Source organism: Urocitellus parryii, chromosome 10, assembly GCF_045843805.1.
Source record: "Urocitellus parryii isolate mUroPar1 chromosome 10, mUroPar1.hap1, whole genome shotgun sequence".
Lineage (NCBI taxonomy): Eukaryota > Metazoa > Chordata > Mammalia > Rodentia > Sciuridae > Urocitellus > Urocitellus parryii.
Window position 1 is genome coordinate 41,302,369 of NC_135540.1, and position 24,640 is coordinate 41,327,008.

The 24,640-nt window shown below is 36.5% G+C and overlaps 1 protein-coding gene across 3 annotated transcripts in view; it reads left to right on the top strand.

Moving 5' to 3' along the window:
- Grid2 (glutamate ionotropic receptor delta type subunit 2) overlaps positions 1–24,640 on the top strand; it is a 1,404,794-nt gene that overhangs the window by 1,145,976 nt on the left and 234,178 nt on the right. For all 3 annotated transcript variants that reach the window (XM_077803456.1, XM_077803455.1, XM_077803457.1), the window contains one exon: positions 1,834–2,029. In XM_077803456.1, the coding sequence (XP_077659582.1) occupies positions 1,834–2,029 (196 nt within the window). The remainder of the gene's footprint in view (positions 1–1,833; positions 2,030–24,640) is intronic.

Consider the following 24,640-nt stretch of genomic DNA (forward strand, 5'->3'; position numbering starts at 1 on the left):
TTAGCAGTAATTTTTTCTCTTGAAACAAAATTCTTATTGTTACAATATCACCAAGATAATTATGATATGTCCCAAAAATAAATACCCTGCCCCTCTAGCATTAAGTTGTATTCTATCTACATGCAACTCACTTTTTTTTTTGCTTTTGCCCTCAATTATTCATTTACATTGTCACTCTAGTTATCTTTTGAAAAATGCTAGAATTAATTTAGTAGTTGTAGAATATTCCAGAAAATTCTCATCAAATCATACTTTTTAAGTGCATCATTTACACAACAAATTGGTAAAGCAAAAAAGAAATTATTACTGCAGTATTTTCTTTGGAGTAAATGATATATATCAACAACACAAAATTCAACAAAATGCAAATTAAATTTTGCTGAAAGTTATAGTTAGAAATTGGTATAAATATACCTCTAACAAACAGGACCCATAATTTATTTTATGCCACACAGTTTTGCACATGATGTCCAATGCAAGTGTTGGTTTTAAAGACCCTCAGGAAATCATTAGTTAACTCCATTTAGAAACAAACCAAAGGTCAGAAGTATACATTACATTTAATTCATGACTCATGTTGTGGAGTACCTGGTGCATTTTTTCTCATTCAAAATATGGCATAGTGTTTCAAAGCATCTGCTCCCATTCTTAGAAGTTAGTTGGAAGTATGCTAGCATCTGATTTTGAACACTATGTCAAAGCCACATTTATTCTTAAATGTCAGTCATTAAAGTTGTTCACAAACACAAATTCGATGAATTACAAGGAGTAGTACCAGATTCTCCAAATCAGAAATTACAGAGTGGCTCTGTAACCCAAATTTAAGGAAACTGACCACCAAACTAGAGATGGATAACCTGAGATAAATAAATGTCATCTCTAACTCAAAGATGGATTTGAAAATCCTCAATCATTATCCCATAACCAAGAAAGTTGAAAACATATTCTGCTTCCAGGAATATGAAAATTGTCCTATTTGACTACAAACAGAAGTCAGTATTCCTCTCCATGCCTCCTTCCCTTCCTCCCTCCCTCTGTCTACCACACACACACACACACACCACACACAATCAATCACACACATATACAAAAAAAAAACAGCAAATATTGCAAGAGAAATACAGAAATAATGGTATCTTTCATTTGAAACACTGTGACCTTAGAAGCAGACAGACCTACATTTTAATCCTAGCTCTGACCCTCCCTGATTTTGCATTCTAAATTACTTATTTTCTCAACCTAAAAGTTTCCTCATTGAGAACATGGTGAAAACAGTTCTGAAATGAGGCACTGCTATAAGGATAATACATGTCAATTGCCTGATATGTGCAGTAGCCACTTCATAAATAATGACTGTCGATACTGATTGTTAAACATGCATTTATTTAAAAACATGTTGTTTATGTAAAATGTAATTATTTTATAAAACTATTAAAGGCTTGCCAACTAAAAGAACATAGGCTAATGGTTATACTTAAAATTAACTATTAAATTATTTATGATTACACAGCAATCTAATTTAATTTGTGATCATCTTAATGGTATTACTAGATTTCTATTTCCCCAGTGACGGTCTCCCAAAACAGTACTGCATTACCACTAAAAATTTTCACCTTTTCTTCAATAATGACTGTTTTATCTCATAATTTGCTACATATATCCTAACATGAGTCCTCCTTATACACTTTGTCTCACTATTAAGAGACAACAAAATAATCAAAACAATTTTTAAACTCTATCTTCTCATATATTGCCCTATTCTTTTTTGAATTTTACTTTCACTTGAAAATAATCATTATGGTCCTCTGTCTCTCTTTTCTCCAAATAATCAAGGTCTCTTCAGGACCTTTCCAAGCAAACAGACATCCCCTATGGCACAGTCCTGGACTCTGCAGTATATGAGCATGTCCGCATGAAGGGATTGAATCCTTTTGAGAGGGACAGCATGTACTCCCAAATGTGGCGTATGATCAACCGAAGCAATGGATCAGAGAACAATGTCCTGGAGTCCCAAGCAGGTATTCAAAAGGTATTGGCCATGGTTTTTCATTAGTAATCTTTACATGTTATTTTCCATGTTGGAATTGCTAAGTAGAAATTTATTTCTTGTTTTTTTGTTAACTCTAACATAGAATTTTCAGGTAAATTGTAGTTTCTGTTGATTTAAAGATGGTTTTGAAACAATTCAGTACATCATGAGAGGAGTTCATAGTCTTCTGTAGTGTCTTAACAGATCCATTTCCCATGGACTTCCCAAACTAAAAAACATGTGCTGGTATTTTGTTCTGAAAAGGATTGAAGAATTATAAACACGAAGACTAAAAAGTTTTTACAAATTCCTTTCCATATATCATTCAGTTTATACAATTCTCTTAAATGACTCAGGGTATTTTCTGCACTGCATTTGTTTTTAGATTAAAACTTTATCTTGTGATTATGTGAAGCTATTTCAAAGCAAAATTTAATCTTGTCAACAAATAACATGCCTATAAATGTCAGTTTCTATTTCTGAGTGTGAAAAATCTCTATATACATCTTATATTTCTATAACCGTTATTTAGAAATAATAGACCAGGAAAAAAAAAAAAGCTTAGAAAGGCTTTTCACCTTTTTTGAACAAGCTAGTTTTATTCTGGACCATAGTTTATTTACATGAATACTAAAGCAGTTCAGGCCCTAGCAATCTCTGTGTGAGAACTGAATGGTTTTTGCTTAAAATTGTGTCCAGGAGCTAACCTATTGAAAGTCAATGTGATCCCCATTCAACAAAGAATTATGGAATGAATGAATGAGTGAGTGAATGAATGAATGAATGAATGAATGTCAAAATGGCAGCAATGATGCTGTGCACATTCCCTCTGTGATCTTGTGCAGCAGAATAATTGGACCCCTAGTCTAAGTTTCTTGTTCAGAAGGCAGATGTTATATGAGAGAATATTTTAACTATTAAAATTCCCCAGCCATAGGCTCCAGCATTGCTCTCAGCCTTCCATGTGATGCCCCTTATCTGCTTACCACTGTCTCCACTAGAGTCACCACACTGATGTCATTATGTTGAGAATGCTAAGGTAAACCTCTAAGTACTAACAATGCCTTTAAGGAAGTGGATATTCTATAATCAGTGAATATTCTGTTAGCAATGGCCTCTAAGTCCTTTGCCCTCATTATAAGAATCCCAGTTTCCCAGGGGCCATGCATTTACCCTAAAATTTCTTTCTTTTTTTTCTAATGAGGACCATTGGCTCCAGGAAGTTCACAGGGTGTTCTTAGTTAGTAGGGAGGAAAGTAGGAGAGGTGGATCTGGTGGGTGAATGAACACATGTATTGGGGGTAAGAGAAAGAAGGAAGACATTTTAGGATATAGATGAATTTCAACTCTAAAATGAGAAGGCTAATTGGTTTAGGGGAAAGTTTTTGTTTTTATTTTTATTTTTTTTTTCATTATATTGTCTAATGTTAAAAAGAAAATTTCTCCTTAAGGATTAGTATAGATAAAAATTCAATTTTATATTTCAGTTTCATTTTAGAAGCCAAATCTGCCCATGCCTAATAATCTCTTTCTATACAGTATTATTCCAGAGATATTTCATTTTCTTTTCTTTTACTAGATAGCTATAGTCTAACTAAATATTTTTTGAAAATGTACATAGTCACTCATTCATTAATTTGTTCATTCATTAAATATTTATGAAGTACCAATTATATACCATCACTGATCTAGGAACTGGAGATAAATTCATCAACAGAGAAATAGGCACTAGATTCATGAAATAGAGTCTGTAAGGAAAAAAAGGGAAGTGAAGTGTGAATAAATAAAATGTTTAAAATTGTGATAAATACTATAAAATTTTTAAAAACATGAGATTTGCAAGCACATCAACCTGACTTTGAATCTAGCTCATTTTTTTTAAATAAAATGTGTACACATGACTAGCTAGGTACTGCCTAGACCTTCAGAGTTTCATAACAGATAAGAATTCCTAATTCTCCCATCTTTTGTCAAAATTAATTAAGGTAATATATGTATAATTTAATAAAACAGTATGATAGAACCATAAACCTTTCATCAGATGGTCCTGAAGATTACCTTAGACAATGTATTTATGAGAGATTGGTAACTACAAAGCTTTATTGCTCAATACTTCCTAGTGTTAACTTAAAATTATGACATAATAAAAAAGAAAATGCAGTGAAAGAAGTGGAGAACAATTTTTATCTCCTGATAATATGCTGATAAAAAGGGCTAATAAGTTTAAAACTAAAAAAATCAAGGCCTCAAATATTTATTTTACCATATTTCTTCTGTTTCCTGATTTACTAGCAGTCTGGTAAAGAATGCCTTTACACATTTAACAGAAAATATCTCAGTGAAATTTGTTTGTATTATATATTTCTTCACCCCAGGCAGAGGCAGCTGAAAATTGTTTGGGCAGAGAATAGGTCACAATAATGAAATGTACTTTGGTTCAGTTTGCAAGGTTTGACCAGCTTCAAAATTAAAAAAACAAAATCAACCAACAAACATACGATAACCTCCTAACCTGCTATTCTCACTGGAGGTTCATGAAATCGAGAACTCTAACATGAAGTGTGACTGTGGATTCTTCGAGCAACTCAAATTGCACACCTCACAAAGCAGCTTCCTGTTCTCTATTATTGATTTCTAATTTGTGCAGACAGAAAAGACTTCAGAGGTCTTCTAGGTCAACATTCCACAAAAGGCCAAACTTATTCTACAGTATCTTTGACAAGAATCCACATATCCAGTAACTGCCTTCCAGGAAAACCTGCATCACTGTGAAACACAGTCCTCATGATCTATAACTTGAAAGAGATCTCATTAATAATGTGCAGGCTGTGTTTGTTTTTAATTGTGTTACTAGTCTCATTAAGTTTCTCTTACTTAAAGGTGGATCCTGATTCCATCTAACATTTTTGTTCCACTGGTACCAAGAAAATCTGTATAAATGAGCATGAAGTAGACAAGTTCTGACTTACTATTCTTGTGAGACATTCGCCTGCACTGAATAATACTAATTAAACTACAACAAATAGAAAAAGTTATGATTCAAATAATGTAACAGAATTTTTTCAGATATTCAACAATTATTTACCAAGCATCTTCTATGTGTTAGGGGTTAGTCACTGGGGTGAAGAGAAATGTAAACAAATGCCTTCATGGAGTGTGCATTCTAACCAGTGTGGCAGACACTAAACAAAGTAAGTAAACGATGTTATACCTTCCGTAGTGAGAAGTATTAAGGGGAAAAGGTACAATGGAAAAGGGATGTAGGGAATATGGAGGAGCAGAATGCTCTGCTTTATTAGATCAGGACCAAGGAAGGTTTCACTGAAAAAGTGACATTTGAACAAAAACTTGAAGTAAAGGGGCAGGGGCAACAGGTGGAGTATAGGATATCTGATTGAAATGCTTCCAGATAGAGGGTCAGCTAGTGCAAAGGCCTTAAGGTGGGAGCATTCCAGAATGTTCCAAGACCATAAAGGAGGCCAGTGTGGGTACAGCTATAAGGGATAATATCAGAAATATTAGAAGCTCAGAGAAGTGAAGGGTTAGAATGTAAAGAGGATACAACTCATGTAGGGACTTACTCCTCAAATTGTGGACCTATGAACTAGCAGCATCAGTATTTCTGGAGGGCTGTTTAGAAGTGCAGACTCTTAAGCCACTACCACCACCATTCTGAATGTGGATCTCATTTGACAAAATCTGAACATGATTCACAGGCATGTTGAAGTGTGATTTGGAAACCAAGGCTGTATAAAACATTCTAAGTTAGCTTTTACATGTGGGATATTGCTATGGTTTGGATCTGGACTGTCCCCCCAAAAGCTCATGTGTTAGGCAATGCAGCAATATTCAGAGGTGAAATGATTGAATAGTGGGGAATGTAACAGCATCAGTCGACTTGATGGATTATTATTTATTTGAATAAATTACTGGATGGTAACCCTAGGCAGGTGGGGTATGACCAGAGGAAATAAGTCACTGGGGATGTGGCCTTGAGGACTATATCTATCCCTAGCCCCTTCCTATGCCTCTCCCCCCTTCTTGGCAGCACAAGATGAGCAGCTTTGCTCACCACATCCTCCATCATGAGATTTCTGCATTTTCTGAAAACATGAGATGACCCAAAATAAATCTTCCCTCCTTTAAGTTGTTTATGTCAAGTATTTTGGTCATAGCAACAAGAACCTAACTAACAGATATGAATCTTTAGGGGTTTTGAATATAATATTAATATGATCTGACTCATATTTTGGCAAATCATATGATTATTGCATTGGGAAAAACTGAAGGTGGCAATATGAAAGATGGAAACAAGTTAGGGGGCTGTTCTGCTGACTCTGCAACATTCTGAAATTATGCCTTGGAAAGTCCATCCCTGTTAGCGCCCAAATACATTTTAGAATGCTACAAATTTAAGGAGTTACTGGCATTAGGCCATTAATGGAACTTAGTCTGTCATATTACTTTATAACAGACAGGGGCATAAGACAGGTAATTTCTGAGAGTGGATGGTAAAATTTCCAGGTCACAGGTAAGGACTGTACCAGGAATGAAGGATCTGTAAACAACACTGAAACAAGAAGACACTGATTATTATTGTGAAGCCAATATTAATTTGCTGGAAACCTATTATAACCCACGTAGTAAAGGACAAATCATTCTAGAAATTGAGCAATGATCAACACTAGGGAAGTCAATAAAAATTATTGTTGGTAGAATTAGAACTTCTGTCCTGGACAGAGGACCACAGTGGTATGTAAATAATACTACAGACAACAAAGTCCAAAAGTGTATGGTAACAGGAAAATGGATGGTAGTGCCAGGTAGCAGCAGTATTTAATCAGAAGGATGGCATCAATTTATCAGCTCAAGAGCAGTACAGTATAAGAAATATCATTACTGGAGGAACAGGTAAGGTCCAGAGAGGGCATCAAGCCAAACCACTGGACCCAGCACTAATCTTATTCAGAAAATCAAAGACTAGCAATGGAAGCCAAAACAAAAGTCTAAACAATATGGTCAATATCATGGATTTTGAAAAACAGCCAGACCCTATAAACTGTTGAGTTAAGCCTATCCCTGTTTTATTCAGTTTGGCTGAAAAACTAGGTTAAATTAACCTTCAATTTTGCAAACTCATTTTAACACATAATCACCTATTAATTACCAGGCATTGTTCTATGCAATGAAAGGTACAACAGAACAAGCAAAGTCTCTGTGCCATCACAGAGTCTAGTGTAGTAAAGAGAAGACAACAGAAGTCACATAAACATATGCTATAAAGAAAAATTGGAAAAATAAAAATGAAAGAGAACAGAAGCAGGAATATCACATATAAAATGGTCTGGGAAGTCCTCTTTGAAAAAGTTAAATTTGAGGAGAGCTCTGAAGGATGACAGGGTATGAAACACGCAGATAGTGGGGAGACAGGGAACAGGAGGTGCTCCAGGTAGAGGATAACTCACTTCAAACTTCCTGAGGCAGAGACCAGGTTGGGTAAAGAATGTCAAGGCCAATAATTCACAATAGTTAAACTGTGGAGCCAACCTAGATGCCCTTCAGTGGATGAATGGATAAAAAAAATGTGGCATATATACACAATGGAATTTCACTCAGCAATAAAAAAGAACAAAATCATGCCATTTGTGGGTAAATGGATGGCGTTGGAGAAGATAATGCTAAGCAAAGTTAGCCAATCCCTAAAAAACAAATGCTGAATGTTTTCTCTGATATAAAGAGATTGACTCATAGTGGGGTAGAGAGGGAGAGCATGGTAGGATTAGATGAATTCTAGATAGGAAAGAGGCAGAAGATTAGCAAGGATGGTGGAATGTGATGGACATCATTATACAAACTACATGTATTGAAAAAAAACTTTGTATCTAATTCAAATAAATATAATGTTTTTTGGTGAAAAAAAGAATAATCCTGACCTAAAAAATAAATAAATATTTTTTTAAAAAAAAGAATGTCAATGCCAATGTGCCTGGAACAGAGTTCATAGAGAGGGGTTGGGGTTTTAGGGCGGAAGGATAGGAGATCAGATCAGAGTGAGAGGTGGCTGGATGGAAGCTGTTAAAATTGCTGATGCTTTGGACTTCACTAAAGTTCAAATTGTATCTTACTTGGAAATGGCAGGCAATAGGATTTCTTAAGTCCCATTCAAGTGGTTCAGAATCATTGATCTGTAATATTCTGGGAGCCATTTTGATGACCTTGGCTTTACTCTGAGATTGGGATCCAGTGCAGGGGTTTGGAGTGATATGATATAACTCTTTTTAAAGGTTTACTCTGGTGCTGTATGGAGAACAGGGGGGTTGAGGATGTAAACAGGGAGACCAGTGAGGAGGCCACTGCAGTAATCCAAGTGAGACTCAGTGATGGCTGGCCCTGAGTGGTAATGTTGGAAGTGGTGACAAGTGACTGAATTTGAATATATTTTGAAGGTAGCTCTGATTTTCTAAAAGATAATAATTGGGAGGTGAAAAAAAAAGTAATTGACATCAAATTCAATGTCTTTGGCCAGAGAGACTGGAAGAATGAAATTGTCATTCATTGAAATTGGAGAAACTAAGATTAAAACAGGTTTAAGAAGCCAAATGATAATTTGTCCTTAACATAGTAATTAATATGAAATTAATTAACTAATATAGTTATCTGGTTGATGTTTACAGACAAAAGGCTGAATGAGGTAGCCAAGAATATGAGTATATCTAACCAAAAAAGATGTGTGAAGACTGATCCTAGGACAATATCATATTTAAAGGAAGGCAAGATAGAAAGGAGCTCAGGGAAGGATCCACTATTGAGACAGGAAGAAAATCAAAAGAGTGATTTTAGGAGCAAATGATTAAAAAAGGGGGATCTTTCAAAAAATCTGAAGAATCCACAATCTGTCAAATGATACCTGTCAATCAAATGTGAGGAAGACTGAGAACTAATCCTTGATTTGATAACCAACAGCCACTAGCCACTAGTGACCTTGGCAAGAACAAGTCTAGTAGAAAAAAAAAAGATAAGAAATCAGAATTAAATTGGAGAGAAAAAAAGAATTAGAAGAAAAGAAGTGAAAATTATGAGAATGGACAACTTTTTAAATGGAGTTTTGCTCGGAGGAAATGCCAACCAATGAGAAGGGTTCCTGGAACTGGATGTGAGATTTGGAGAAAATTTTTAATGAAAGAAGACATAGATAATATCTATATATTGGAGGTCTGATAAAGATAGGTAAATTCACGATTCAGGAGAAATACATGAGAACTGCTGGGAAATTTGAGTAGGAGATAAGTCCTGGGATCCAGTATACAGGTAAAGAGTTTGAACTTCGAAGCACAATCCATCCATAGTAGAAGAGAAAAGGGAGAGCATGTGTGCATGCGTACAGATAGCTTGGAAATGTGGTGGCAGGAGTGTATGGAGGCTCATCATCAAAGTCTAAGCAGCAGGACAGAAAATCTAGAGACTTAGTGTGGGGGTTGTAATTCTGGGGAATGGGAGAAAAGTAGACTAGTGGGCTTCTTAGACGAGACTAAGTGCCCTTTTGCCATTGGCCATAACCAATCAGCATGATTCTGAGGTTTTTCTGTAGTTTTGAATTTCAGCTGCCTGAGTGTAAGTCAGCATGAAGTAGGGTTCACTGGAATTGGTGTTTACCAGGTAAGTATGGTCGAGATAAAGAAGTTGAGTATATACCCCCCAAAAATGATTATTATTATGGATCATGGGATCCAATCTGTATAAAAGGAAGCAATGACATAAGGGGGATTGAAGACACCAAATGAATGGCAAGAAGAGTGGATTTTAGGCCTGAATGGATAAACATTGGAGTCAGTGAGACAGATGGTAGAATTAAAAGTTATAATAAGTTAGTTCTGAGATAACATTTGAAATTGAGATAACAAAGAGTGCAGTTATTAAAGATGATCCAACATGGGAGTGAGTAGCTGAGACGAAAGAAAGACAAGCTCTTTGGAGAAGAAGAAGCCAAGAGATTGAGAGTCAAGTACTGGAAAAGAATTTTTTTTTGTGAAGAATCAAATCACCAAGAATAAACAGAGTTTGTATTTAAAAGAGTGACAGAAAACCAAGTGATAAAACCAAATGGTGTTGGGGGAAAGACAAAATCTCAGTTGTCACAGCAAGACTGAGTAGCAGGTAATATAGTCTGATAACAGGAACTTCAAAGCTGAAGGACTTGAGAGACAAGGGTCTTAAGTAGTTTTAGTGGCAAGAAGGACACCTACTCCTAATCCGGCCAAAGTGCACAAATGTTACAGCAAAGAAAAATAGGCACCATTTGAAAACACCATAGGTAACAGTCCCAGTAATGTAGGACAGATGAGGCTGGACATCCAAGGAATTTTCGGGAAGCAGGTTTATATAAGCTACAGTGGTCCAGAGGGACTCATGCTTAAAAATCTCTGGACCCTGAGTCTGAAAATTCTTTTAGATTTATACTCAATGAAATGGTTGGGTTGAATGTCAGTGGGTGGGAACTTAACAGTTACTTTTTTGTGCCATATTCCTAGGCTAGACAGAGATTTCACACGTTTTGTCTGGAAACCCAGCATTTATAATAAAGAGGAAGCTTCAAACCCCATTGAGCTCTCTGCAGAACTCCTATGAAATCCTGTTGACATTCTTTCAAAAAAATCTTTCTGACAAGAGGAGAAGCTTAATAATGGTGCAGGGTCTTTTGGGTGGAGGTGTCTGGTCCACTTCACCAGAGTATAAAAAGTTTCTAGTTAGCAAAAGAGGGTGTATTTTTAAAAAAAAAAAAACTGGCAGTTATAGGTAAGGTGAGTACATGTATTAGTTTGCTTGGGCTAGTCTCAGCTTTTCCAGTTTCTCCAGCATTATTCACTGCATCCCCTTTTTCTCCAAAGAGTCTTCCCATTAGAAAAAATAAATGTTATTTAGTATATAACTAACTATAGTGATCTCCATAGAGCAAAGTGGAAGAATCTGAGGAAGAATTTAAAAACTAATCAAAGTCAGGGGATGTGAAAACCAATAGTAATGGAAAATATATATAAGTAGTGACCTAGAAGCCTTGGACTTTGCATGATGGTGGACATTTGGGATATAGGATCAATGTGGGCTGGAGGGTGTAGGCAAATAGGTTGATGAGTAGATGAGTGTGAGGTGCGGGTGCCCAGGTTATCAAGAGCATACTGAGGCATGAGGCTCCTCTTTATTCCAACAGCAGGTGAAAGCCTGGCTCACAGCAGTCTTACTAGCAGATGGGAAACTGGAGGGCTTTGCTTCCTGCCGCTCAGTGAAGCTGGGATAGGTAGCAAGTGACACAGACTTGACTTGAGGATGAAGTGCATATCAAGATACATAAAGGAAAAAAGGACAAGAGATGAAAACAGATTTCAACTGTGACACAGTTTTACACATAGTTAGTCCTGGTCTTCGGTACCTCAAACCCATGAGCTGCACTGGCCACCATATCCTCTTTTCTGTTTGTTCCACACTCCCTCCTCTTAGAGCGTCAATTGGTATTGAGTAAAAATGCCAAAGTAGATGATAATTAATGAGCCTGCAGCAGGAGGCTGTAAGAACTAACTTGAGTTTCAATGAGCAATTTGGTAATAAACTGACAGGGTGCATGACCTTAAAATGTGGGTTAGGCCCTTATTACAGAAAAGAATAATCAAACTGAACCCTGCTTGGAGGAAAAACAAAACAAAATACTAAACAGCTCTGAGCTATGAAAATGCCAAGCCTGAGCTCTCAGAGCAGTAGGCTTGGCGTATTTGCTGCATTTGCCCTTTTGCCAAATGATTCCAACAAACAATATATTATTCACTTTAGCACTTCACCCTGTAGCTGGGAGTTCACCTCCCACTGGTATATTTTCTGCTTTCCAGAAATCAGAGTTTTTAGGACTATGTCACCAATAACACAATGAAAGAAGAGACCTGCGCCAGCAGAACAAAAAGAGAGATCATTTTCAGCATCCCTGCTACTGCATTTTGAATGCCTGGATTTGGGTGGCAGTTTTTTCTCATTATTACTAGTTTTTAAAACTGGTTTTATTAATAGTTGTGGATTAATAATAATTTTATTAATAATTTTAAAACCTGTTTTATTAATAATTGTGGATATTTGAAATCAAAATCAGTCAGGTGTTTTCTCAGAGAGGAGAGGGGAAATCTAGCACCATAAACTTCTTAAGCAGTTGTTAAATATCTTAAGTTTGAATTTGTCAGATTTTATAGCACACAAAGTACAGTATAAATAAATATTTTTTCAAGATTTTGAGTTACAAACACACACACATGCACATTTTGATTCTATATACCAGAGTGGGTATTGATGAAAATAATGATGTATTTTACATATGTAAATATAACAGCACCAGATGACACTACCAACCTACCTTTGGCAAGGCATGCACTTTTAGTAGTTTTTATAGAGGGGGGAAAAAGTGTATTTTTAAGCCCATGATGAAAGCCAAGTCTGCTGCAATTCTCATTTTTATTAGCTAAATTCATTTCTAATCCATCCTTTCATTTGCTTCTTCCTTTCCTCAACATTTACTCAGTGGCTGCTAAATTAGATGCAAAAATAATAGCTACCAGAAAGAGAGTTGTATGAGATACAAGAGAACATAAAAAGAGGTTTAGCTTAGCCTGGGGAATGAAAGTAGTTCAGGTCAGTGAAGGCTTCCTAGAAGAAGTGGTGTTGAACTTAGAATAAGGAGAATTTAATTAAGTCAAAGGGAGATAGCAATTAGTGGGTAGAGCAGAAACAGCCTGAACAAAGACATGAAGGTGAGCGGATCACAGCATGTGCAAGAAACTAAAAGGAATTAGAGACTAAGGTGCACAATAAGGTGACAGAGGAGGGAGGTGCCACCTGTGCCGCGGAACTAAGACACATACAGGGTCATGTATCATCTGAACTTGCTAATTGGACATTAATCACATAATTCTAACTAAATGAGCAGAGATGTGAAAAGAATGACCAAGATGTTTGAAAAGAAATGTCTGGATTGGAAAGAACATATAGACACTTTGAATCTCAGTTTTCTTTCATATATATTTTTTTGAACTGTGGAAATGGAATTGATGAAGTGTAAGATGATTTTTTTTCTGGAACATTAATTAGTGAGTGTTAGGACCCTGATTTCAAACTGTTGAATAACCACATGAGAGAAGTACACTCAGGGTAAATTGCAGAAGCCCCTAACTGCAGCACAAAGCCTCTGGTTTTAGTTCTGATTTAACACACATCTACCCTTTCAAACAGAAAGAAAAAAATTCTAAAGGAATTTTAAATTTGGATTTCCCCACGATGGAAAAAATGAATAGGTACATCTTTGACTCCTGGTGGTTCCATTCTACTTACAAACTTCTTTATCCAAGAAATACATTAAATGATGCATTGCTGTTGTGTAGTTCTTACTACACAATAAGACTACTTGCTAAATCAGAAAATTCACATGTATTTCTAAAAATTTCTGTTGGCAAAATAAAATATAAAAAACTAAAAATCATAATCCTACCAGAATTTTAAAATCAGTTCAACTCTAGCCATCCCGTTTCACACCATGGTAAACCTCTCCTGCCTTTATCTTTTTAAATTTCTCTCAACAATATCTTTCAGTTTTGCATATACTATTCATACTTTTTAAATACTCTCAAAATATTTCATGAAGTTTTAATATTTATCATATCACTGTCCTTTGAAAGTTGCATGTATTTTCTCTTAAAACATCTATAATGAATATATACATTTTATATATCTAAATTTTCTTAACAATACTGTTCCAAAATTGGGTTTATAGGTGGCTTAAAGGGTATGTGCAGATGCACAGATTTAATAACTCTTCTCAACATAGTCTAAAACTATGCCAATTTCTACTTCTGTCAATAAATTAACAGTGTCTCTACTCCCTATTTTCTTACCAGAATTTGTCAGCTTTAAATAGTATTATTTTTCCATTTTGATTCAAAATGATCAATTAAATATAGCTCATTTTAATTTTCATCTTTCCAATAGTTAATAAGATGGAACATTTTTAAAGGTGTATTTTTACACATCAACTATGGATTTATTTGGATCCTTTTCTTTGGATTAAATAAATTGAAATACCTCCTTTTAAAATACTGATCCAGGTACAGTGATGCATGCCTGTTAGCCCAGCAACTCAAACGGCTGAGGCAGGAGGATTTTGAGTTCAAAACCAGCCTCAGCAGCAACTTAGCGGCGAGCCCCTGTCTCAAATTTTTTTTTAAAAAACGTGGTATACACACACACATAGATAGATAGACAGACAGACAGATAGAGCACTAATCTTCTCTCTCATATATATATGAGAGAGAGAGAGAGAGAGAGAGAGAGAGAGAGAGAGAGAGAGAGAGAACGCGCGCGTGCGCACACTGGAGATGTTGCTCAGTGATTAAGTGCCCCTGAATTCAATCCTCAGTACCAAAAAAATAAAATATTGATAGAAGACTAGTACTTTTGCACCCATAAATCAAAGGTATTTCTGTATATTAATAACAAGTCCTCTGAGAAGGAAATGAGGAAAATTACCCCATTTACAATAACCTCAAAAAAAATAAGATACTTGAGAATCAACTTAATGAAAGAGGTGAAAGATCTATAGAATGAAAACTACAGAACTCTAAAGAAAGAAATCAAAGGAGATCTTAGAAGATGGCAACATCTAGCTTGCTCTTGGATAGGCAGAATTAATATTATCAAAATAACCATACTACCAAAAGCACTATACAGATTTAATGCAATCCTGATCAAAATCCCAATGGTGTTCTTCATAGGAATAGAAAAAGCAATCATGAAATTCATCTGGAAAAATAAGAGACCCACAATAGCTAAAGCAATCCTTAGCAGGAAGAGTGAAGCAGGTGGCATCACTATATCAGACCTTAAACTATATTACAGAGCAATAGTAACAAAAACAGCATTGTATTGGCACCAAAACAGACTGGTAGACCAATGGTACATTATAGAGGACCCAGAGACTAACCCAAAAAATTACAATTATTTTATATTAGACAAAGGTGCCAAAAACATGCAGTGGAGAAAAGATAGCATATTCAACAAATGGTGCTTGGAAAACTGGAAATTCATACGCAACAAAATGAAATTGAACCCCTATCTCTCATCATGCACAAAACTCAACTCAAAGTGGATCAAGGACCTAGGAATTAAACCAGAGACTCTGAGTCTAATAGAAGAAAAAGTAGGCCCTAATCTTCATCATGTGGGATTAAACCCCAACTTTCTTTTTTTTTATTGTTGGTTGTTCAAAACATTACATAGTTCTTGATATATCATATTTCACATTTTGATTCAAGCGGGTTATGAACTCCCATTTTACCCCGTATACAGCTTGCAGAATCACATCAGTTACACTTCCATTGCTTTACATATTGATATACTCATGTCTGTTGTATTCTGCTGCCTTTCCTATCCTCTACTATCCCCCCTCCCCTCCCCTCCCCTCCCCTCTTCTCTCTCTACCACCACTACTGTAATTCATTCCTCCCCCTTGTATTGTTTTTCCCTTTCCCCTCACTTCCTCTTGTATGTAATTTTGTATAACCCTGAGGGTCTCCTTCCATTTCCATGCAATTTCCCTTCTCTCTCCCTTTCCCTCCCACCTCTCATCCTTGTTTAATGTTGGTCTTCTTCTCATGCTCTTCTTCCCTAGTCTGTTCTTAGTTACTCTCCTTATATCAAAGAAGACATTTGGCATTTGTTTTTTAGGGTTTGGCTAGCTTCGCTTAGCATAATCTGCTCTAATGCCATCCAATTCCCACCAAATTCTATGATTTTGTCATTTTTTAATGCAGAGTAATACTCCATTGTGTATAAATGCCACATTTTTTTTATCCATTTGTCTATTGAAGGGCATCTAGGTTGGTTCCACAGTCTTGCTATTGTGAATTGTACTGCAATGAACATCAATGTAGCAGTGTCCCTGTAGCATGCTCTTTTTAGGTCTTTAGGGAATAGACCGAGAAGAGGAATAGCTGGGTCAAATGGTGGTTCCATTCCCAGCTTTCCGAGAAATCTCCATACTGCTTTCCAAATTGGCTGCACCAATTTGCAGTCCCACCAACAATGTACAAGTGTACCCTTTTCCCCACAACCTCGCCAGCACTTATTGTTGTTTGACTTCATAATGGCTGCCAATCTTACTGGAGTGAGATGGTATCTTAGGGTGGTTTTGATTTGCATTTCTCTGACTGCTAGAGATGGTGAGCATTTTTTCATGTACTTGTTGATTGATTGTATGTCCTCCTCTGAGAAGTGTCTATTCAAGTCCTTGGCCCATTTGTTGATTGAGTTATTTGTTATCTTATTGTCTAATTTTCTGAGTTCTTATATATTCTGGATATTAGGGCTCTATCTGAAGTGTGAGGAGTAAAGATTTGTTCCCATGATGTAGGCTCCCTATTTACCTCTCTTATTGTTTCTTTTGCTAAGAAAAAACTTTTTAGTTTGAGTAAGTCCCATTTGTTGATTCTAGATGTTAACTCTTGCGCTATGGGTGTCCTATTGAGGAATTTGGAGCCTGACCCCACAGCATGTAGGTCGTAGCCAACTTTTTCTTCTATCAGATGCCATGTCTCTGATTTGATATCAAGCTCCTTGATCCATTTTGAGTTAACTTTTGTGCTTGGCAAGAGAAAGGGATTCAGTTTCATTTTGTTGCATATGGATTTCCAGTTTTCCCAGCACCATTTGTTGAAGATGCTATCCTTCCTCCATTGCATGCTTTTAGCCCCTTTATCAAATATAAGAAAGTTGTAGTTTTGTGGGTTGGTCTCTGTGTCCTCTATTCTGTACCATTGGTCCACCCGCCTGTTTTGGTACCAGTATCATGCTGTTTTTGTTACTATTGCTCTGTAGTATAGTTTGAAATCTGGAATCGCTATACCACCTGATTCACACTTCCTGCTTAGCATTGTTTTTGCTATTCTGGGTGTTTTATTCTTCCATATGAATTTCATGATTGCTTTCTCTATTTCTACAAGAAATGCCGTTGGGATTTTGATTGGCATTTCATTAAACGTATAGAGAACTTTTGGTAATATCGCCATTTTGATGATGTTAGTTCTGCCTATCCATGAACAGGGTATATTTTCCATCTTCTAAGGTCTTCTTCAATTTCTCTTTTTAGGGTTCTGTAGTTTTCATTGTATAAGTCTTTCACCTCTTTTGTTAGGTTGATTCCCAAGTATTTTATTCTTTTTGAGGATATTGTGAACGGAGTGGTTGCCCTCGTTTCCATTTCAGAGGATTTGTCGCTGATATACAGGAATACCTTTGATTTATGCGTGTTGATTTTATAACCTGCCACTTTGCTGAATTCATTTATTAGCTCTAATAGTTTCTTTGTAGACCCTTTTGGGTCTGCTAGGTATAGAATCATGTCATCTGCAAATAGTGATAATTTAAGTTCTTCTTTTTCTATTTTTATGCCTTTAATTTCTTTCATCTGTCTAATTGCTCTGGCCCGTGTTTCGAGAACTATGTTGAACAGAAGTGGTGAGAGAGGGCATCCCTGTCTTGTTCCAGATCTTAGAGGGAATGCCTTCAATTTTTCTACATTCAGAATGATGCTGACCTGAGGTTTAGCATAAATTGCTTTTACAATGTTGAGGTATGTTCCTGTTATCCCTAGATTTTCGAGAGTTTTGAACATAAAGGGATGCTGTACTTTGTCGAATGCTTTTTCTGCATCTATCGAGATGATCATATGGTTCTTATTTTTAAGTCTATTGATGTGGTGAATAACATTTATTGATTTCTGTATATTGAACCATCCTTGCATACCAGGGATGAATCCTACTTGATCATGGTGCACAATTTTTGATATGTTTTTGTATCCGATTCGCCAGAATTTTATTGAGGATTTTTGCATCTAGGTTCATTAGAGATATTGGTCTGTAGTTTTCTTTCTTTGAAGTGTCTTTGTCTGGTTTCGGAATCAGGGTGATGTTAGCCTCGTAGAATGAATTTGGTAGTTCTCCCTCTTTTTCTATTTCCTGAAATAGCTTGAAAAGTATTGGTATTAGTTCCTCTTTAAAGGTTTTGCTGTATACCCATCCGGTCCTGGGCTTTTCTTAGTTGGTAGTCTTTTGATGGTTTCTTCTATTTCCTCAATTGATATTGGTCTGTTTAGGTTGTCTATATCCTCCTGACTCAATCTGGGCAGATTATATGACTTAAGAAATTTATCGATGCCTTCACTATCTTCTATTTTATTGGAGTATAAGGATTCAAAATAATTTCTGATTATCTTCTGTATTTCTGAAGTGTCTGTTGTGATATTGCCTCTTTCATCCCGTATGCTAGTAATTTGAGTTCTCTCTCTTCTTCTCTTCATTAGCATAGCTAAGGGTCTGTCAATTTTATTTATTTTTTCAAAGAACCAACTTTTAGTTTTGTCAATTTTTTCAATTGTTTCTTTTGTTTCGATTTCATTAATTTCAGCTCTGATTTTAATTATTTCTTGCCTTCTACTTCTTTTGCTGTTGTTTTGCTCTTCTTTTTCTAGGATTTTGAGATGAAGTATGAGATCATTTATTTGTTGGTTTTTTCTTTTTTTGAGGAATGAACTCCAAGCAATGAATTTTCCTCTTAGAACTGCTTTCAATGTGTCCCATAGATTCCGATATGTTGTGTCTGTGTTTTCATTTAACTCTAAGAATTTTTTAATTTCCTCCTTGATGTCTTCTAAAACCCATTGCTCATTCAGTAACCTATTGTTCATTCTCCAAGTGATGCATGATTTTTCCTTCCTTCTTTTATCGTTGATTTTCAGTTTCATTCCATTATGATCAGATAAGATGCATGGTATTATCTCTACTCCTTTATATTGTCTAAGAGTTGCCCTGTGACATAATATATGATCTATTTTTGAGAAGGATCCATGTGCTGCTGAGAAAAAAGTGTAGCTGCTTGATGTTGGGTGGTATATTCTATATATGTCAATTAAGTCTAGGTTGTTAATTGTATTATTGAGTTTTATAGTTTCCTTATTCAACTTTTGTTTGGAAGATCTGTCCAGTGGTGAGAGAGGTGTGTTGAAGTCTCCCATGATTATTGTATGGTGGTCTATTAGACTCTTGTGTTTGCTTGATGAACATAGCAGCCCCGTTGTTTGGGGCATATATATTTATGATTGTTATGTCTTGTTGGTGTATGGTTCCCTTGAGCAGTATGTAGTGTCCCTCTTTACCCCTTTTGATTAGCTTTGGCTTGAAATCTATTTTATTTGATATGAGTATGGACACTCCTGCTTGTTTCCGCAGTCCATATGAGTGATATGATTTTTCCCAACCTTTCACCTTCAGTCTATGTATATCTTTTCCTATCAAATGCATCTCCTGCAGGCAGCATATTGTTGGGTCTTGTTTTGTGATCCATTCTACTAGCCTGTGTCTCTTAATTGGTGAGTTTAAGCCATTAACATTTAGGGTTATTATTGAGATATGGTTTGTTCTTCCAGCCATAATTTGTTTATTAATGCTATTAAACCTGATTTGTTTTCCTCTTTGATTATTTTCCCCCCTTTACTGTCCTACCTCCCACTGTTGGTTTTCATTGTTGTTTTCCATTTCCTCTTCCTGTAGTGTTTTGCCAAGGATTTTTTGAAGAGATGGTTTTCTAGCTGCTAATTCTTTTAACTTTTGTTTGTCGTGGAATGTTTTAATTTCATCTTCCATCCTTAAGCTTAATTTCGCCAGATACACGATTCTTGGTTGGAACCCATTTTCTTTTAGCGTTTGAAATATGTTATTCCAGGATCTTCTAGCTTTTAGAGTCTGAGTTGAGAGATCAGCTGTTATCCTGATTGGTTTACCCCTAAATGTAATCTGCTTCCTTTCTCTTGTAGCTTTTAAAATTCTCTCCTTATTCTGTATGTTGGACATCTTCATTATAATGTGTCTAGATGTGGATCTCTTATGATTTTGCACATTCGGCGTCCTTTAGGCTTCTAGGATTTGGGATTCTGTCTCATTCTTCAAGTCTGGGAAGTTTTCTCGTATTATTTCACTGAATAGATTGTTTATTCCTTTGGTTTGGAGCTCTGTGCCTTCCTGTATCCCAATGACTCTTAAGTTTGGTCTTTTGATATTATCCCATAGTTCTTGGATGTTCTGCTCATGGTTTCTTAGCAGACTTGCTGAGCTGTATATGTTCTTTTCAAGTTGAAATACTCTGTCTTCATTGTCTGATGTTCTCTCTTCTAAGTGATCCACTCTGCTGGTAGTATTCTCAATTGAGTTTTTAAGTTGGTTTATTGTTTCCTGCATTTCTAGGATTTCTATTTGTTTGTTTTTTATTACCTCTATCTCCCTGTGAAATTGATCTTTTACTTCCTGGATTTGTTTATGTAGTTCCTTGTCAATGTGATCTTTCATTGTCTGATTTTGCTGTCTCATGTCTTCCTTGAGACTCCAGATCATCTGAAGCATGTATATCCTGACCTCTCTATCTGACATTCCATCTGTTGCAGCTATTACCTCTTCTAAAGTTGAGTTGACCTGCATTGCCTGTGGTCCTTTCTTTCCTTGTCTTTTCATACTGCTGGCGTTTCTTTCTGCTTGGTGAAACTGTTGTGTTTTTGAAATTTTCCCTCTATTTATTTATATTGCTCTTGTATAGTTGAAAAATCACCCTTGCAGGGCAGGTAGTGGCTGTGATCCTCCTCCAATTGGTGTGATCCGTCTACCATGCTGGCAGGCCCTAGGTCTGCTCTGCTGGTCGGTCAAAGGTCCGCCTACCCAGCAGGTGCGAGGGCACCTGTGTCACCCCACAGGTTGCTGGGCCTAACCTCCCGGTGGGTCGCAGGTTCCCCTAGCTTGCAGGCACTGGGGGAGGGGCCGGTTCCGCCCCTCAGCAGGCCGCTGGGCCCGATCTGCCGGTGGTCACAGTCCCGCCTAACCTTACAGACACTGGGGGAGGGGACGGGCCTGCCCCTCAGCAGGCCGCCGGACCTGTCCTAGTGGGTCCGGTGCGCGTTCCCTGTAGGCACGTGTAGCTGCTCTGTCACTTGGCTGGTTGCTGGGCCTGACCAGCCCGCCCGTGGGTTGCAGGTTCGCCTAGCTTGCAGGCACTGGGGGAGGGGCCAGTTCCGCCCCTCAGCAGGCCGCTGGGCCCGATCTGCTGGTGGTCACAGTCCCGCCTACCTTGCAGACACTGGGCGAGGGGACGGGCCTGCCCCTCAGCAGGCCGCCGGACCTGTCCTAGTGGGTCCGGTCCGCGTTCCCTGCAGGCGCATGTAGCTGCTCTGTCACTTGGCTGGTTGCTACCCCAACTTTCTTAATAAGACTCCTATAGCACAAGAATTAAAACCAAGAATCAGTAAATGGGATGGAATCAAACTAAAAAGTTTCTTCTTAGCAAAAGAAACAATCTATGAGGTGAACAGAGAGCCTACATCCTGGGAGCAAATTTTTACCCCTCACACATCAGATAGAGCACTAATCTCTAGGGTATATAAAGAACTCAAAAAACTAAGCACCAATAAAACAAATAACCCAATCAACAAATGGGCCAAGGAACTAAACAGACACTTCTCAGAAGAGGATATACAATCAATCAACAAATATATTAAAAAATGTTTATCATCTCTAGCAATTAGAGAAACGCAAATCAAAACTACTCTAAGATACCATCTCACTCCAGTCAGAGTGGCAGCTATTATGAAAACAAACAACAATAAATATTGGTGAGGATGTGGGGGAAAAGGCACACTCATACATTGCTCGTGGAACTGCAAATTGGTGCAGCCAATATGGAAAGCAGTATGGAGATTCCTTGGAAATCTGGGAATGCAACCACCATTTGACTCAGCTATCCCTCTCCTCAGTGTATACCCAAAAGACATAAAAACAGCATACTACAAGGACACAGCTACATCAATGTTTATAGCAGCACAATTCACTGTAGCTAAACTGTGGAACCAACTTAGATGCCCTTCAGTGGATAAATGGATAAAAAAATGTGGTATATATATACAATGAAATTTTACTCAGCAATGAAAGAGAATAAAATCATGGCATTTGCAGGTAAATGGATAGAGCTGGAGAAGATAATGCTAAGTGAAGTTAGCTAATCCCAAAAAAACAAATGCTGAATGTTTTCTCTGATGTAAGGAGGCTGACTCATAGTGGGGTAGGGAGGGGGAACATGGGAGGAATAGATAAATTCTAGATAGGGAAGAGGGGTGGGAGGGAAAAGAAGGGAGCAGGAGATTAGCAAGGATGGTGGAATATGATAGACATTATTATCCAAACTACATGTATGAAGACACAAATTGGTGTCAACATACTTTATATACAACCAGAGATATGAAAAATTGAGCTGTATATGTGTAATAAGAACTGTAATGCATTCTGCTGTCGTTTATTTTTTAAAAAATCAATTTAAAAAAAGAATAGTATTTTTTTGTTACTCAGCCCCTATCCTTAAGGCTTTTCTATTTACATCCATGTCCACATCTATATTTACTCTATCAGTAAAGAAGACATGGGAAGCAAACACCACTTGGTCAGGTCCTACAATAAATCCATGTGCCCAAATATACACTTCATAAGACATTTCTTTTGCCAGCTAGTATTTTCAAAGAATAGCATTGACTCTGCCAAAAATAGGGAAAGACTGATGATTTTGTAAATATGTCTCTAAGAAATTCACTGTTTGCTATCCTTCACTTTATCCCTAAGACTATGAACACAGGCAAGAGGTTTATAACATTTAGTTAGTTCCCCAGTAGATGAGCTATACTGAGAGGGCTCAGATTTTTTGAAAAGTTTTTCTATGAACATTTTCTAATGAAGATGTTGGATTTTCATGCCCATGGCTTTGCTTCCCTTATGTTAAGCTACAAGCCTTTAACATATAGTTTGAATGTTTAGCATCTCCTTCCCTCAATGGTAAAATTAGGAACCTAAATAGGTTTCCTTTGTACCCTGAGAGTCCTAATCCCTGGCTACCTTTTCATATCACCCAAAGTGCCTTTCCTTTCCTCCATCTCTGATTTATATATCTTCTGTGTTCTGAAATATTCTTCAACTGCTGAATTCAATTCTCTGACTAAAGCATAAATGCTATGATTACTAGCATGTCTTTCTGCTTTACTGTTTACCAGATTCATTGCCATTTGGAACATTAAATATCCTGATTACAGATTCCACCTTTCTTGTTAAATATCCATAACTATTATTTTCCTTATTTTAAATCACTATATTTTTGCAAAATCCTTTATGGCTGTGCAATCTGGCAACAGCTTTGTCTGAGAAATAGCAAAATAAATCAAGTTTGAATGTCTAGATTGTATTTTAGGGCAATAAGTATATTACAATATAAAATCATACTTATGTTTGGTATAAAAAAATAACCTGCAATCTTCAAATTTACCTTTATTTCTTCTATTACACATAATATCAAATAGTGGAATCTGTAACTGCAAAATAGGTTTTAAAAAACTCCATAAGTAAGGATAGAGCTTCTCTATTTAAGTCTTAAGGAATTGGTTTATAATATAATCAGAGTATAGCACCTAACATTTTCACATAACGTTCAACGGAAATTTTTATTGAAAGGCTTAATTTTATTTTTTTAAATTGTGTGTTAAAGCACATGTCATATAAAATTTCCGTCTTAATCATTTTAAGTACATAGTTTCCTAGTATTCAGTACATTCACATTGTTGGGCAACCATCACTACCTTCTATCTCCAGAACTCTTTTCATCTTGCAAAACTAAAACTTTGTACCTATTAAACAATAATTTCCCATTCCTCCTGCCCACAACCCCTAACAACCACCATTCTAGTCTCTATGAATTTGACTACTCTAGGTACCTAAAATAAGTGAAATCAAACAGTATTTGACCTTTTGTGACTGGCTTGTCTCACTTAACATAATGCCTTGAAGGTTCACCCATGTTCTTACACATGTCAAGATTGCCTTCCATTTCAAATAATATTTGAATAATATTTCATTGTATGTCTATACCACATTTTTTTATCCATTCATCATGAATGGAGAATTGGGTTGCTTCTACCTCTTGGTTGTTGTGAATCATGTTTCTAGGAACATAGGTGTACAAATATCTACTTTCAATTCTTTGCATCTTTTCATCCAGAAGTAGAATTACTGTATCATATAATAATTCTATTTTCAACTTTTTTTGGGGGGGGCACTTGGATTGAACTCAGGGGCACTTAACTAGTGAGCCTCATCCCCAGCCCTATTTTGTATCTTATTTAGAGACAAGTTCTCACTGAGTTGCTTAGTGTCTTGCTATTGCTGAGGCTGGCTTTGAACTCCAGATCCTCCTGTCTCAGCTGGGATTACAGGTGTGTGCCACCACACCCAGCTTTCAATTTTTTTAATGAATTGCTATACTGTTTTCAATAGTGGCTGTTGTATTTTATATTCATACAAAGAGAACAAAGTGTTCAATTTCTCCACATTTTCACCAATATTTATTTTTTATTTATCTATGTATTTTAATAGTAGCCACTTCAATATTTATGAAAAATGTATAGATTTATATTTTATTTTAATATGCATTTTTGTAATGGCTAACAATCTTGAATTACTATCA